The sequence below is a fragment of the Zootoca vivipara genome, chromosome 4 (genome assembly GCF_965207765.1).
Source record: "Zootoca vivipara chromosome 4, rZooViv2.hap1.1, whole genome shotgun sequence".
Lineage (NCBI taxonomy): Eukaryota > Metazoa > Chordata > Lepidosauria > Squamata > Lacertidae > Zootoca > Zootoca vivipara.
This window is the reverse complement of record NC_142587.1, coordinates 41,386,352-41,404,008: the sequence shown is the minus strand read 5'-3', so window position 1 is coordinate 41,404,008 and position 17,657 is coordinate 41,386,352. Positions and strand designations below refer to the sequence as shown.

The 17,657-nt window shown below is 43.0% G+C and overlaps 2 protein-coding genes across 4 annotated transcripts in view; one reads left to right on the top strand and one right to left on the bottom strand.

Annotated features, from left to right (window-relative positions):
* POLA1 (DNA polymerase alpha 1, catalytic subunit) overlaps positions 1-12,230 on the bottom strand; it is a 186,394-nt gene extending 174,164 nt beyond the window's left edge. For both annotated transcript variants that reach the window (XM_088668719.1, XM_035116609.3), the window contains exons 1-6: positions 11,967-12,230; positions 7,092-7,213; positions 6,727-6,823; positions 2,910-2,990; positions 630-745; positions 354-416 (exon numbers count right to left, since the gene is read on the bottom strand). In XM_088668719.1, coding sequence (XP_088524845.1) covers positions 354-416; positions 630-745; positions 2,910-2,990; positions 6,727-6,823; positions 7,092-7,213; positions 11,967-12,018 — 531 coding nt within the window. In that variant the 5' untranslated portion in view covers positions 12,019-12,230. The remainder of the gene's footprint in view (positions 1-353; positions 417-629; positions 746-2,909; positions 2,991-6,726; positions 6,824-7,091; positions 7,214-11,966) is intronic.
* PCYT1B (phosphate cytidylyltransferase 1B, choline) overlaps positions 12,207-17,657 on the top strand; it is a 28,187-nt gene continuing 22,736 nt past the window's right edge. The window contains exons 1-2 of one of the 2 annotated variants that reach the window (XM_088668720.1): positions 12,207-12,475; positions 14,916-15,131. In XM_088668720.1, coding sequence (XP_088524846.1) covers positions 15,063-15,131 — 69 coding nt within the window. In that variant the 5' untranslated portion in view covers positions 12,207-12,475; positions 14,916-15,062. Of the gene's footprint in view, positions 15,132-17,657 lie in introns of both variants that reach the window. The other variant, XM_035116104.3, reaches the window with a different exon arrangement.

Genomic DNA, 17,657 nt, shown 5'->3' with positions numbered 1-17,657 from the left:
TGCAGGGAATCAGGCATGCCAGGGCTGGTGTCTGTTATCTTACTTGACACATGGGTGGGGAAACAGGTTCCAAAGCCACTCTCCCTATCCCTGGAGCATCAGCAGTGAAGGAGGGACAAATGTGGAGCTTCTTGTGGTGGCAACAAACGCCCCCAGTACCAGATCTCATTTTCTGTCTGCGAAGAGAGAAGTCCCCAATATCCTTTGGCCCCTAGTATGCCTTTACATGGACTATAGGATTGCCGTCCCTAATCCAGTTTATATTTCATTCTCTTCCAAGCATTTCAAGAACATGAACTCTACACCTTGCTCCTCTACCACCCCCACCCCGCAGAACACACTTAAATTCCTACCTCAGCATTTAGATCTTGCAAAATGTCTCCTAGCAAATCATCCTTAGACAGGTCAACAGCTTTCTGTGAAAGGAGATGCATGTGCTAAGTAAACTTTTGAAAAAAGCTCATTGGAAAAAACAGGATCATCATTTACAATGAAAACTAAGCAATCATGCAATGCCCTTCTACGGCAGTTTTTTTCAAAACCATAAACTGAGCAACAGATCTGAGGGCATATATATCTTTATCTGTCTAAATTTAGCAGACATATTTTTTGCTTAAAATATAACTTACGTCGGCACTTTTCTTCCCAGTGCTGGCCATAAACATAGATTTTATAGTGTTTGGTTTCGATACCAAAGGCTTCTTCACATTTTTCTTGTCATTTGCAGAAGTTGTGTCTCTTCTTCCTAACAGAATAATACAGCACCTTTAATTATCACAAGCCTATTGATAGGTCAAAATCTATTAGTAATGACAACTGCAGATCAATATTCAAGATTGAATCATCCATTATTAGAAATGAACCATAAGTGACCAAGCAGCTGCATGTAAGTCACTTGCAAGTTACATTGCAAGTTAGCTTGAAAACTGATGTACCGTGCAATCTTGTGCTTGTCTACTCAGAAACAAGACCAACAGAGTTCATGAGGGTTTACTCCAAGGTAAGTGGGCACAGAATTGCAGAACTATGTAAAGATCAGACCACCTGGAGATAGCTCTACATGGGCAGCAGTTTATATGCAGCTTTATATGTACCCTGTATGAAACCACCAGGCTTATAAGGAGGGATGTCTCGCAGTAGCACACTAAAGATTATGTTGTAAACTGTTACACAAACAATCCGTACATTGAGCAGACTTCACGTAGACTGGTTTTAAAACAGCTGCCATAGTTGCTTGTTGAATCAACTGCAAATACCTTACCACAGAATACCCAGTATACTTGCTCCCTTTCCAAATTTACAGGGCTATGCAATTGTTTGGGAAAACAAACAGCAGTAAATTAGCAAGTAAAAGGTAAACTGTTAGAGGTGTGTGGGGTTTTTTTAAAGAAAGATTCCCCACTCCAACCTGAAAACCTGTTGGGTTTTTTAATGCTGAAAATTTAGCTCCTTTTAATATTCAGCTCAGCCTAAGAAAAATAAAGAATGTGTCAAATTATTGAAATTATACAAAGGAAACCACCTGGCACATGTTGATAATAAAGTCATGATGAAATAGAATTATTCATCAGTTTACTTGAAACTTGATGAGGACAGAGTGAAACCACACTTCAGTTATTTAAATGGCTGTTAAACTGTCACAAAATCAGCCCAACTATTCTTTTGAAATTGATCTTACCTACACGTAAAGGGTGGGGGTGGGTGGGAATGCAGCACACATTAACTTCTGTTAGTAACTATACAGTGTAACTATTCTCATTTTAAAAAAATTCCTTCAGTAGCACCTTAAAGACCAACTAAGTTTATATTTTGGTATATTTTGCATGCACACGAAAGCTCATACCAAAATATAAACTTAGTTGGTCTTTAAGGTGCTACTGAAGGAATTTTTTTATTTTGCTTCGACTCAGACCAACACGGCTACCTACCTGTAACTATTCTCATTTTGTTATTTGTATTTTGGAAATGAAAATCACTATTTTAAAAAATGTTAACTTATAATAGCCTTACCTCACACGTGCATTTGACAACTTTGATGGGTATAAGTAGCCCTACTCCAGGTGCCACATAACACCCATTCCACATTTGCAAGAACCTGGTCATTTAATGAGGCGGCGCCTGCACTTTAGAACTCTCTGCCTATTGAGATCAAGCAGGGACCTACACTTTACTCTTTCCAGGGCCTGCTAAAAACATTCTTGTTTACGACAAGCCTACGCAGATGCTTAGAAAGTTGAGGTAATTTTAATCCATTTTTGCATTTTAACTACTGATTGTTGTAAAGCAGGGTCATAATATTTTCTTGATCTTCTTGTCTTACCTTTTTGTAAACCATTTTGGGGTTTGTTTGTTTGTTTACAATAAAGCAATGTATAATTTCTATGACATAAATACAAAAATAAAAGGTCTGCTAATGTTTCAGTTGCCACTTCACAGAGTATTTTTTTGAAATTACTTCCCCCCCCCCTTTCAACTTAACTTTCTATTGCTACTCTAAAAACATGTACAGTACACTGATTAATTAATTGACTTATTTTTACAGCAACGCAATGGAAGTGCTTCCTGAAGCAGAAAAGGGACACAGTTACCTGAACTGGCATTTGACACATTCAAACACTAAAAGCAAAACACCAGTAAGTATTTATTACAGATAACAGCAATATAATGCATAACCTCTCTACTCTGTTCTTCTTGACATGGCCTCAAAGAGGCGATTCGAAGTGTCCACTACTGTTTTACAATAACATCAGTTTAAGGCATCATCCAAAGTCTGAACGCTCCTAGCAACGCCAGGGAAACTCCACTTTGTCCCTCAGCAATATAAAAATGTGTACCCTTTCAATGAGTTGCTATGTCTAATTTTAATTAACTCCCTTTCAGGAAAGCTGCTTAAAAAAATGTTCACTCACTTTTCTTGCTGGGATCAAGAGCATCATCTTCCAACTCTTCATCGAAAATCTCCCTGCCATCTTCTACGTAGCCAACACCATCTATGTAGGAAAAGTGCCATACTTTAACCATCGGGCAGCCATATATGGGCTTAGCAGACAAACCCAGACTCTATCTGGATGTGAAGATCAGCCCAGTTCCTCTTGCTTTTCCATCATTTTGTAACTTGTATTTAGAGTGTCCTCTTGCCAACAAAAATATTGCACCCGCTGCACCAAGGATTCCCTGCCCGAGCTGCTTCAGGTCGTGTCGGATGTGCTCCTGGAGACACCTAGCTTGGTTGTCTTAGGGGATTTTAACATCCATGCCGACACGACCTTACAAGGAGCCACTCGGGACTTCGTGGAAAGCATGGCCTCCATGGGGCTGTCCCTGAATAAGTCTGGCCCAACTCATAGCCGCGGACATGCCTTGGAACTGGTGTTTACCTCTATGGATGTTGGTGAACTGACACAAGTAAAAGTGAAACTAACGAAGTGCCATGGTCAGATCACTACCTGGTGCAACTGGACTTCTCCGCGACCCTTCCCCTCTGCAGGGAGGTGGGACCTATTCGGATGGTCCGCCCACACCACTTAATGGATCCAAATGGTTTCCAGAGAGTGGTAGGGGATGCTTTATCCCATGTTGATGGCCTTTCAGCCGATTCCCTGGTGGCCCGCTGGAATGTGGAGTTAACCAGGGCTATTGACTGTTTGGCTCCGAAGCGCCCTCTCCGATTGCATGGAGCCCAGACAGCCCTGTGGTTTTCCCCGGAGCTGAGGGCATTGAAACAGTCGTTGAGACGGCTAGAGCACCGGTGGCGGAAAACTCATTCTGAATCCGACCGAACACGGGCTAGAGCTCAACTTCGAGCCTACCAAGTGGCAATGGCAGCAGCGAAGAGGACCTTCTTCACCGTTTCTATCGCATCTGCAGAAAACAGCAGCAGGAGACTGTTCCAGGTGGTCCGCAATCTATCCGAACCACCTTCGTCATCGGGGCCTGGTAGGGACCCCACTATCTCCTGCAATGCTTTTGCAAAGTTTTTTGCAGATAAAGTCGCTCAGATTCGGAGGGAGGTAGACTCCACCGTGGGAGCAGGGCCGGGGCGGGAGAGTGCTGGAGCCCTGTCTAGTCACGTTTCATGGGATCAATTTCAATCTGTTACCTCCGAGGATGTGGACAGGCTGCTTGGACGAGTGAAACCAACCACCTGTCTCCTTGACCCTTGCCCATCCTGGCTAATAAAAGCGAACCGGGAAGGGCTGGGCGATGGGCTCCGCGGGGTGGTAAATGCTTCCCTCTATGAGGGAGTATTCCCAGACCCGCTGAAAGAGGCGGTCATTAAACCGCTTCTTAAAAAACCATCTTTAGATGCGGCTAATATGGCCAACTATCGCCCAGTCTCAAATCTTCCATTCTTGGGCAAGGTGATTGAGCGAGTGGTTGCTGAACAACTCCAGGCACGCCTGGAAGAAGCGGACCATTTGGATCCCTTCCAGTTGGGATTCAGGCCTCATCATGGGACTGAAACAGCCCTGGTTGCACTGGTTGATGATCTCCGGCGGGCTAGGGACAAAGGTGAGAGCTGTTTCCTAGTCCTGCTGGATCTCTCATCGGCTTTTGACACCATCGACCATAACATCCTTCTGGACCGTCTAGAGGGGTGGGGAGCTGGGGGCACTGTTATACAGTGGTTCCGCTCCTTCCTCCTGGGCCGTGACCAGAAAGTGGTGGTAAGGGATGAGTGTTCAGACCCCTGGGCTCTCACTTGTGGCGTGCCTCAGGGTTCTGTCCTCTCCCCCATGCTTTTTAACATCTACATGCAGCCGCTGGGAGAGATCATCAGGGGGTTTGGGCTGGGTGTCCATCAGTATGCGGATGATACCCAGCTCTACCTCTCTTTCAAATCAGAACCAGTGAAGGCAGTGAAGGTCCTGTGTGAGTGCCTGGAGGCGGTTGGAGGATGGATGACGGCTAACAGATTGAGGTTGAATCCTGACAAGACAGAAGTACTGTTTGTGGGGAACAGGGGGCGGGTGGGTGTGGGGGACTCCCTGGTTCTGAATGGGGTAACTGTGCCCCTGAAGGACCAGGTGCGCAGCCTGGGAGTCATTTTGGACTCACAGCTGTCCATCGAGGCGCAGGTCAATTCTGTGTCCAGGGCAGCTGTTTATCAGCTCCATCTGGTACGCAGGCTGAGACCCTACCTGCCTGCAGACTGTCTAGCCAGAGTGGTGCGTGCTCTTGTTATCTCCCGCTTGGACTACTGCAATGCGCTCTACGTGGGACTACCTTTGAAGGTGACTCGGAAACTACAACTAATCCAGAATGCAGAAGCTAGACTGGTGACTGGGAGCGGCCGCCGAGACCACATAACACTGGTCTTGAAAGATCTACATTGGCTCCCAGTATGTTTCCGAGCACAATTCAAAGTGTTGGTGCTGACCTTTAAAGCCCTAAACGGCCTCGGTCCAGTATACCTGAAGGAGCGTCTCCACCTCCATCATTCTGCCCGGACACTGAGGTCCAGCACCGAGGGCCTTCTGGTGGTTCCCTCGTTGCGAGAAGCCAAGTTGCAGGGAACTAGGCAGAGGGCCTTCTCGGTGGTGGCGCCTGCCCTGTGGAACGCCCTCCCAACAGATGTCAAAAAGGAAAACAACTACCAGACTTTTAGAAGACATCTGAAGGCAGCCCTGTTCAGGGAGGCTTTTAATGTTTAATAGATTACTGTGTTCTATTTTTCTGTTGGAAGCCGCCCAGAGTGGCTGGGGAGACCCAGCCAGATGGGCGGGGTATAAATAATAAATTATTATTATTATCATGATTATTATTAAATTCAACACGACCACTTCATTTGTGAGGGATGTTTCACTCGGGGGAAATCCAGCTTAGATTCCAAATGTATCATCAACCCTCTCATCTCCTGTTCTTTGATACATTAAATTAAGTTCTACTAAAAACCAATGACCTACTTTCTGCTTAGTAAGCTTAAATGTAAACATGCCCTCTGTGAAGTAATTTGTGCATCAAAGCCCAAATGGCCCAACCAACATATGCTTTGGCTGAAATAGTGCAAACAGCAACCTAAGAATAGCAAGTTGGCCAGGAACAGCTAGACAGCTTGTGACTATCAACCTAACACCAACCCTTGACCATTTACTTGACTGAAAGCTTTTTACAAGGTTGGGCCAGCTTTTCACATATTCTAGTGGCCTACAGTAAGCACAACCAGCCCATAACAAGTGGCTGTTGTGGCCCCTCTATCAGTTTGAAGGAAAACCCCACTCCCACCCTGAACACTATGGTCCAATTTCTGATAACAATGTGCAAAGCCACATAACCAGGTCACAAGTTATATTGCAGATCTCATCGATAAAAGCGCTGTTCAGACCAGTTACTTTCATTTTTTAGCCTTTATATAATTATTAATAATAATAATAATTTATTTATACCCCGCCCATATGGCCAGTCCTCCCCAGCCACTCTGGGCAGCTTCAGATATTATAAACACAATAAACCATCAAACATTAAAAACTTCCCTAAACAAGGCTGCCTTCAGATGTCTTCTAAAAGTCAGATAGTTGTTTATTTCTTTGACATCTGGTGGGAGGGTGTTCCACAGGGCGGGCGCCACCAACGAGAAGGCCCTCTGCCTAATAAGTTCCTTTGGATGCACACAAGGGATTGGATAGTCTCTATGGGTTGTTTTTTTTTAAAAAAAATGCATATAGCAAAGATTATCCAAACCAAGGGAAGAATAGCTGCGTGAAAAATTAAATCCACTCCACAAACCATCATCCACAATCCAGTCATCATCCTGCCGTTCTCTGACAATCTTGGAGTATTGTTCTTCATCAATTTCATCATAAACATTTGCGAACTCTTCAACCTGCAACAAGAAGTTGGGAGTAACCATTGTAACTGTCCCTCTTTTCAAATGGGCCAGAAAATATAGTAAATGAGTAAGTCAGATATGCAGTCCTGGTCAGGACTTCTATTTATATAAAGATAACACTGATAAGCACATTTAATCAGTAAATTTAGGTACAGCACCTTTCTCTCTCTCTCTCTCTCTCTCACACACACACAGAGCACAACACAGCAGCACTTTCCCATTATGCATTTCCATGGAACTAAAGCTAGAACATTTTAGTTACCTCATATTTTATTTTCTCACCACCTTTTGCTTTTTTCAAACGTTCTAATGCTTCTTGTCTCCCTTTTTTAACTTTCTTCTCACGGCGTGAACGTGAAGCTGTAAGGTTTGCAGAATCAGCTTCTGAAAAGCACAACAGTCGTTATTAACAAAGGTTAGAAACAGAGTGCACAACATTTAAATAAACACACACCATTATACCAATAATCAAATGCCACAGCCAATGAGAGAGGTTTTTAAATGTGAAATTAAGCAAAACCTGCAAATAACTGTCCCTGCAAAATTAAAAATAAAAGAAATTTTACTATATTTTTTTCTACAATTTCTACTTTTAGTTAAGTATTTTTAATTTACTTACTTGATGGGGGGCAGCTGCCTCCCCCTACTACACCTATGGATCAGAAGCTGCTGATGTGGCATGGGGAGGCATCAGGAAGGGGGAATCACTCATACAAGCTGCCTCTGACTGACCCTTGGTGGTCCCCACACTCCCCACACCTTTCCTGAGGATCCCGAGCCCAGAGGATTTTCTGGGGGTGCCGTAGGAATGAGGGACAGCAACGCTAGACTGTGAAATGGTGTCAAGAGCTGTAGCAGGTGAGTTTACATAACAGTTGTTACCCAAAGTAACAGAAAAGCCTTTTATTTAATTGTTTTGTCAATTATTTACAAGTATTTTAATAAAAATAATTTCCAAGTCTTGACGGTAACATTGAAACAATATAAAAGATTACAATTATATACACAAATACCTAGGATGTGACTCCTACTGAACGCCATGTGGTCTATGTCTAAGTAAACTTGTATAAGGATTGCACTGAGACAAAACAATCCAAACCCCTAACCCAGGCATCCCCAAACTGCGGCCCTCCAGATGTTTTGTCCTACAACTCCCATGATCCCTAGCTAACAGGACCAGTGGTCAGGGAAGATGGGAATTGTAGTCCAAAACATCTGGAGGGCCGAAGTTTGGGGATGCCTGCCCTAACCTTCCACAGTGGAGGGGAGTTGGATGTAGCAGGTGTCCCAACACATAACTCTGCTCAGCTGCTCCAACCAAGGGGAGCTTCACCAGCTGTGCCTGCCAAAAACACAGGCAGGCAGTAGCCAGAATAAACACAGTGTGTTTTGGGAGTGGAGCTGAGCTGACCAAGGCTCTAAACCAGGCACCCCCAAACTTTGACCCTCCAGATGTTTTGGACTACAATTCCCATCTTCCCTGACCAGTGGTCCTGTTAGCTAGGGATCATGGGAGTAGTGTGAAAAGTTGCTATGATGCATGAGGCCTTCACAGAGCTTTCAAACAACATATGCTAGAGCCTAAGAATTTGAAATATTTATTCATTTCTATTTACATGAGCTAGTCATATTTGAAGGAATAAATATTGTTCATTACCAACTGTAGCTTACAAAAAAAATCTGTTTTAATCACTGTACAAGTGTCTTAACACTACTGTACTTATATTAAGAACTTTTTAGTTCAATGCTGCTTAGAGAAGGCAACCTTATCTTGGTGCCTTATCCAACAGGTTAGGAGGGAATAAAGATAGTGGACACTCCCCCCATACAAAAATCTCCTCACATTCCCAACTGTTCAGGTAATATTTTCAGGCTTTGGCTCAAATTGTTTTTTAATAATTTGTGTGCATAGGGGAAGGGCAGAAGGGCTAACCACACCAGGTCCCCCCCTCTCTGTTGCCATTTCAGTCACCTTCTGACTTACCAGACTGTCAGAAGCAGGGCCCCTTTTTACTCCTGAAGGCTTCCCACATATTTTAGAACCCTAATTATGTAAAGCTCTAAAATGCACGGGAAAGGCAACTGAAACAGCAACAGAAGCACCTTAATCCCTGCACACACACACCCCTTGTGTGTTAATTCACACCTTACAATCAGAGATTACCATTTGCTGTTCAAGCAAGTAGGTATGACACCCATCTAATCCAAGTTAAGTAAGCGAGTCCCAAATACTGTATTGCTTGCACTAGTTTAAGTACCATCAATGATTACTATCAATATATCCTTGCTGTCATTTATCAAAACAGAAATCTAAATGAAATTGATTTGTTTTGCTAATTTTATGGACCAAATTGCACATAAAAGTCTACATAAATGGGAGAATGTTCTATTGAACTCTATGAGGCTTCTAAACAACAGTTTAGGATTGTGCAGAAAAACCCCTAAAGATTTGTAGACATTAAAAGCAGGGTGTGCAGGGGTTTTTTTTATGTGAAGCCATTAAGTCAGTGGTACATAAGTATTCATAAGCATAAAAATGCAGAGGGAAAGCTTTTTTTGCTCTTTGCAGACACAGCAATATCTGCCATCACTAAAAAATTACAGTTATAGAACAGTACTAATTAGAAGTACTAGGAAAGTGTAAAACCTTAACATTAATCTTCTTTCCATGACAGATTACAATTGAAACATATTTCCATGTATCACCATCATGTTCTCCATAAATGATTCCTTCTAAAAGCATTCAAAAGATCTTTTGGGAGAAAATCAAGGCTCATCTAAGTATTGCTGTCAGCTTTAAAAACGCAAAAAAGCATTTTTATTTTGAGCAATTATTACACACACTGCTACAGGCTTGAAAATAGCCACTTGCTTGATTGCCTGGAGGTGATTCGTGCCACAGACAATCAGGCTAGAAAGCAGTTGTCAACTAAGGATACCGTAGCTGGCCATCCCACCCCCACCCATTTCCAGGCCATCAATATGCTTAAAAGGTCTACTCTACCACAGCATTCCCAATCTGGTGCCCTCCAGATGTTTTGAACTGCAATTCCTATCAGCTAGGACAGATGGGAATTGTAGTCCAAAACATCTGAAGGGCACCAGGCTGGTAAATGTGTGGGCAGTCAGGCAAGTAATATTTGTGAACTACAATGCAATACTTTGCATGCTGACCTTGACAGAAGTCCCTCTGTGTTTGTGGAGCGCTCTCTCTATCTCTGATGTGAGGGTTACAAGATTACATCCTTAGTAACTTTTATGGGCCCACATTTCAACAACCCAGATACAGTCATACCTCATGTTGCCTCCGCTGCGGGTTGCATTTTTCTAGGTTACGAATGTGGGGACCTGGAAGTGTTTACTTCCGGGTTTTGCCGCACGTGCATGCGCAGAAGCACTGTATCACGCTTTCGCACATGATGAAGGAGCGTCTCCACCCCCATCGTTCTGCCCGGACACTGAGGTCCAGCTCCGAGGGCCTTCTGGCAGTTCCCTCGCTACGAGAAGCCAAGTTACAGGGAACCAGGCAGAGGGCCTTCTCGGTAGTGGCACCCACCCTGTGGAATGCCCTCCCACTAGAGGTCAAAAAGAACAACAATTACCAGACCTTTAGAAGGCATCTCAAGGCAGCCCTGTTTAGGGAAGCTTTTAATGTTTGATGGATTTCTGTATTTTAGTGTTTTGCTGGAAGCCGCCCAGAGTGGCTGGGGGAACCCGGCCAGATGGGCGGGGTATAAATAATAAATAATTATTATTATTATTAGGAAAAGTGCCCTCGGGTTGCGGACTTTTCTGGGTGCGAAGGGCACCCCAGAACGGATCGGGTACGCAACCCGAGGTACCACTGTACTTTTTCAGGAGAGAAAATGAATTTTCTACTGCATTTGCTCCATGCTTCATTGGACAGCAATGTTGCCAAGTCACTCCCCTCTCATTTCATCAAACCTTTGTGCTCTTCCCTATGCCCTCCCAATTTACACATAATATCTTACAAACCCGACTTCAAGACACTTACCCAACTCCTCAGCAAAATAAACTCTTTCAAGTCACCAACTCCCTTTTTTTTAACTTTAGAGAGGAGAACCTATGTAACCCTGAAGACAACAGGGAACCAGCAGCAGCAATATTTTCGTGTTCCATGCTTCCCTCACAACTCCCTTGTGAGGTAGCTAAACCATTAGATCAGTCTACCTGTTTGTTTGCCTTTCACAATTACCCTAACTCTATCCAGCCTGCCAGGTAGCTAGCTGCATCTTAAAAGAGCAATGCTGCAGGGGTGCTGTCTCCAGTCACTGGCCATTTGGGGAAACAGTCCAAACTTAACTATATTATATTATATTATATTAATTATATTAGTAATCTATCATACACACACAATTTCTAGTCCAATGCAAATAAAGACTCAGATAAGAATCTCCACTTCAAAGGTTTGTTAAAAGAGGAAACAAAATAAAAAAATTCCTTCCAGCAGCACCTTAAAGACCAACTAAGTTTTTATTTTGGTATGAGCTTTTGTGTGCATGCACACGTCTTCAGATACACTGAAATAGAAGTCCCCAGACGCTATATGTAGAGAAAGGGTGGGGAGGGGGTATCACTCAGAAGGGTGGTGGAAATGGGTGATTGACTGACTGATAGCTGTTGTCGACTGTAAACGACTGCAATCCAATGGGCACCTGCAAAGGTGTGTTTCTTTTAGATTCCTATTGAACCATGTACACCATTCAAATGAAAAATGTCAAGGTTTGTAACTGGCGTTTTTGGTGGCAAATAAAAGCAAAGGTGTCACAGGAGGAATAAACACTATCCCCATACATCCCCGAGAGTAAGCACCACAGAAACCAGTGTGACTTACTTCCAGGTAAACATACCAGTATATGACGTTGTACTGCCTTTCTCTCTTCATCCAGGACGCTTGCACCCAAATCAGCCTTCCCCGTTTGCAGCGGCTTAGCCTCAATTCAACGGGTTTCCCAAAAGACAAATAACCACGCGCGGTTGCCGCTTCTGCCGCCCGGGACTCCCTACTTACCTAGCCCTGCGCTGCCCCCCCCTCCCCCCTCTTGCCAGCAGCCCCCTCGCTCCCTTCCACGCAACCCGGTGCCCACCCGACCCGACGGCGGCGCCTCTCTCTTACCTCCACGGCAGCCGTCGCCAGCCCCGTCGCGCGGGCTCTCGCTCAAATCCATGGCGGAGAGGGAGCAGACTGCCGCCCGCAGCGCCTCCAAACCCGGCCCGCAACTTCACGCTCTCGCGCCAAAGCGCCTGAAAGTGGCGCGAGAAAAGAGACCCAAGTGCCCCGGCCAGGCGAGCAGCCAATCAGAAGCCGCTGTGACGACATCCGTCCTTCCTATTCCGCTTCAGGGTCGAAGGGAAAGAGCCATTAGAGTGGCTGAGCTGCACCTCGGCTGGCTGCTTCTGGGAGGCGGCGGGTTTGGGAGGGGGGGAGTGCGTGTGTGAATGCGCGCGCACGGCGATGGTGATGGAAAGCTGTGCATCGTTTCCTTCTTTGTACATTCGTGATTCCGAATGTAGGGGGATTAAAAAAAATACCGACGGGGGCGAATTATGGCTGGAGTGTGCTTGCAAACGCTAGGTTACTGGGAGACGCCTCTTGCTTCATGCCTAAAACAGGCAACTAGATTTGTAAATATAATTAATGTTATTTCTTGCGCACCTTTGGACTTTTACTTCCCATGCTTGGAACGGGTTTGAATTTTTAGCTTTAAACTTAAGGACTAAAATTTTGACTCTTACTTGGTTTATTTTTACGAGCCGATGCGTTGCTTGAGTTGTGATTTTATTATTTGTTTGTGGCAGGGGTGCTCATGTTTCCATTAAATAATGTTTGGATGTTTGCATTAAATAAAATAAATAATAAGTCTGATAGAGCCTATTGCAGGCGGGGTATCTATAACTTCTGTTATATGTAGTTATATAACGTAGCAATTCTTGCTGCTAATTATTTCTAGCATAACTTAATGTGAAAATGGTTTTACAGTATGTGGTACTAGTCCAGCTCCACCTGCACACTATACCTTTAAAGCGCATTCAAAGCACATTCCTTCCCTCAAATAATTATAGGCACTGTGGTTTATCCCTCACCAGTACAATTCCCAGTAATTCTGAACAAACTACAATACCCAGAATTATTTGGGTCTGGGGAATGTGCTTTAAAAATATAGTCAGTGTGTATGCAACCTAATTAGGCCACTGTAAACAAGACAATGGCTTTCTTTCTCAAGAGAAGTGGCAGGTTCAACAAGGTTATTTCCAGCTAAATGGGGTAACCCTCCATTCCTTTGTGACACAGTCCCAATTCTCCCCACACTCATAAGTGTTTCTATTTTTAATAATAATAATAGACTAAACAAGCACATAAATGCACCTGCACATTTAACATTTTGGCTACTTTTTCCTGGTGCTTTCACATTTGCCACCATGGGCTCCTTTGGGAGGAAGGGCAGGGTAGAAATTTAATTTTTAAATACTTATGGAACTGTATTATACTGAGTCGGACAACGGTCAGTGTTGCCTGCTCTTGACTGCAGTGCTCAGAGGTCTTTCCCATCACCTGCTATTTGATCTTTTTAACCGGAGCTGCTAGGAGTTGAACCTCAGACACAAAAACCAGCCATATGAATCAGACCATTGGTTATCCAGCTCAATACTCCCTATCCTGACTCGCGGTGGCTCTCCAGGGTCTGACTCAGCCCTACCTGGAAATGTTGAGAACTGAACCTGCAACCTTCTGCATGAAAAGCAGGTGCTCTGCCACTGAGCTACAGCCTTCCTTTCTGAAAGCTTCTACATGTACACTTACAATGTGCTATGGACATTCCCTACTGTAAATAAGGACATCCATCTCAATTCTGTGCATGTTAAGAAAGTTGATAGGAAAACCTTAGACATCTTGATAATTTTTAGTGCATTTAGATCTGGACATGAATTGCTTTGTCTTTGCTGTTTTAAGGTGGTTGTTTTATATACAGTATTATGCTTGTCTGTTTTTAGATGGTTTGGGTAAGGCAGGCATCCCCAACCTGCTGCCCTCCAGATGTTTTGGCCTGCAACTCCTATGATCCCTAGCTAACAGGACCCAGTGATAGGAATTGTAGTCCAAAACATCTGGAGGCCCGAAGGTTGGGGATGCCTGGGGTAAGGTTTTACACTGGCTCTGTGATTTTATGTTATTTGTATTGAGGTTGTCTTATGGTTTGCATTGTATTTGCATAATTTATAGATTTATGTAAACCCCCTTGGGAACTTTGATCAATGGGTTGCTCTAGAAATGGTACAAATACATAAATGTTCACTCAGAAGCAACTTATGCAGCTTATGCCCAAGTAATTGTGCTTAAGCTTGCGGCTTTTGTCACAAATAATACAGTATTAGCTAGATTGGGGGCACTGTCATGAAGACCCATAACTTAACACATACCAATGAAGTAGACCACTCTTTAATAGTATTCATGATCCCATTTTAATGCTGGGGGACAGGCAGAGAGACAGCACATTCAAGGCCATGTGATAGCTGCCCACATCTTGCAGGTCAAAGTTTATTGTTAACAAGCTTAGTAAAAGTCTCATTTAGATTAGTGAGTGTGTCTTGCTCTATAGCCACTCAACCTCCTATGCAAACATTTTAATTGTTTTTGTGTATAAAATATGACATTGGAGTTCTGAACCACACTCCTCTGCTCTTGCCAACTAAACTGTTTTTCTCATTCAATCAACACCAGAACATTAACCAATGACACAGTTAATTTTACAAACTGAAACTGTTGCCATAGCTCCAGTTCAGCTTAAAAGAATAGCCTTTTTATCCTGGGCTGGTTCTAAACTTGTTTGTGCACCATACTTAATTATTTCTTTCTTACAACTTTAATTCCAAATAACCATGCTAGTTCCTCTCGCTGTGTAACTCCAGTTGAATCTCAATGGATTTTGCTTGGGTTTAAGTGTGCATATAAATGTGCACTGGCTTGAGAAGGAGAAAAACTGCATGCAGACTTGGGTCGTCATATTGTAAATAGTCTTATCACCAGCAGCTTATGCTGACATGATCTTTAATCCTCGTCATACAGAACAGCTTGGCATAACCTTTGTCCACTTCTTTGAGGAGGGAAAAAAACCCTGACGTTTTATCAGGTGACTCAGAACAACTTTAAACATGCTCAGTTTATAAGTGAAAACCTCAGAAAGCAAAGTGAAAGAGAAGCACATTAGTAAGAATGGTGGGCCATCAAAAACGCAAAATAGAAGGAGCTGCAGCAATTCATTCCTACAAATGTCAGCGAAAGGTGAGTGATGCTTTTATTTTTCTCTGCTAAAAATAAATCAATCATACATGTAATTATAAAATCAGATAATTACTCATAAACAAGATTTTATTTATTTTAACATTTCTAAGCTGTACATTTTGCCAAAAATTACTTGGGAAGTAGCAATGTAAAGATGCACGTGTTTATTGATTATATTACAGCAAATACTGTTTTAGGGTCTTAGACCATGATGACTGATTTCCACCACCACCCCTCAAAAGGGTGTACTGTACACATTATTTGAGGCTATAGTATATTGCAAGCTAAGGCACCAAAATAAATAGTGAGAATACAGTAGTTTAAATGTACAAAACTTAGTAGAAAAGTTAAGATTGCAGTGTGGTAAACAGCCTGCAGTGGATGATGTGACAACCCTTACTTCTTCAATATTCTTGCAAGCCAGTATGACTTAGTAAGCAAACTTTAGCACTTGCATTAAAAATAGGTATGGCTGCCAGATGCCCAATGTGTCATGGGCCCCATGGAGACTTCTTGTTAGGGCTGGGCAGAGGGGGGAGGAATGATGAGATGAAAGTGTGGAGCTGGATCCTGGGGAGGGACCCAGCTGTCTGGAAGGTTCTGATTGGGTACCGAAGAGGTGCAGAGTGGATTGTCAGGGAAGATCTCTACTTTGGTCATCAGACATCCAGAGTACAGTGACAGAGCTACTTGACTTGATGCAGCACTGCCTCCTGCCTGCAAACTGCTTCCCACCCCCAGAGGGGCATCTGAGGCTAGATCAGACAACGAGCCAATCTTGTCATTTCCACCTCCATTTGCAAGGATGCAACAAAAGCAGACCAAGCAAACCCATCCTATATTCATAACAGTGTCTGCTTGCTTGCCCAGTCCTATGGCTTGGGATGGCAACTGCAGGGATGAATTTGCCCACCCTGCGCTTCAGAAAAGGCATATATAGATGGGGTATCAAGTTTTTGGACATTGCCTTAGCTTATGCCTAACCCTGTACATTAGAACTCCACTGTGAACTTCTGAACCACATAGCCTGATATGTGGTTAAGCATTGAAGGGAATTTTGCAATGAAGCCTTTGGCAGCCACCAAGCTATGACCATGTGTGGGAGCCAGAACACAATCAAATACTTTTTTTTTTCAGGGGAGAAGCACCTGTTTGTTGTTTTATTGTGGTCATCCCTAGCTAAATACACAATGCTGCTGGCCTACCTCACAAGGCTGTTGTCATAAAGAATACTTAATATGATTTTCATTTATTTAATGCAATAGGTTTCCATCTCATTTTCCTATGCAACTATATTCAAAGTGGCTAGCAATGACTCCACACACTAAAACTATAAAATCACAATCTAAAACCACAAGAATGCAAGTTTTAAAAATACCATATCAGAGTCACTGACACACACACAAAAGAAAACACTTGGAAAACAGCACCAGAATAGACCAGTGAAAAATATGTCATTTCAGCAGTATTTATCATTAAAACCCAAAAGTCTGCATAAGCTGGTGAGTCTAAAGACCTGAAGGTGCGAAGAGAGAATATGATTGATCTCCCCAAGAATGGCATGCCACAATTGTATATAAACTTAAATAAGGTGCTTTGACCATTCTGAAGTATTATATAATTGCTAAATATCACCATCATCAATAATACATTAGCTACAAGAATATGTTGCGGTTTGTCATATTTTTCCAACAACAAATTTTTGAGTACTGGGGCAGTTTGATTTCCCTGCAACAGAAATGCTTTATATTCATGCAGTGACTGAAAACTCTTGAGTAAAAAGGCTTTTCTACAACAGAAAATCATTGGGAATTATTCTCCTTTAGTTTGCTCAAGGTTTCAGCCTTAATGATAAGACAAAAACGAAGTAACATACTGGTCCTGATTACCCCCTCCCCCGATATCGTGAACTTTGGTGAAGTTTTGTTACAATGCTTTGATTTGATTTGTTACTCCTACATCTCACAAACTCTGAACTTCCCCCATAGTCCATTTTATATGCCCTTATTTGCTTCTGACTTTCCCCCTTCTCCTCAGCAAAAAAAGCCATCCTCTTTGTCTGAAGTGACATTTAAATAATACAGCTTATCTGTAAAGCTTTAGCTATGAGTCATTCTGCTACAGCTGATTAGCCTCCATTTCACTAAGGATGTTGTTTTTAATTATGTTGCTAGAATAAAAGCAACTTCCACAACTAAAAGTGCTTTCAGAGATCTGCTTCCACTGGTACCCAAAGCTCCAGACAGGAAGCAAAAGTTCTCTCTAGGAAAATGCCATCTAGTACTGGATATTGACTGTGCCAGCAATGGTTCATGCAGATCCTGCCAGTACATTTGCACCAGCAACAATAAGCATAATCAGCCCCATATGGATTGTGGGTGTTAGTCACTGCCTGGAAGTGCTTTGAGTTGCCTTTTTGCTTTGTTGCAAAAGCTTAACATTTATCATGGCCTGGTATTAAGACTGAAATATCAGCTGCTCAAAGAAGTCAGACCGACTCACCACCCTTTCCCAAGTAGAGCCCTC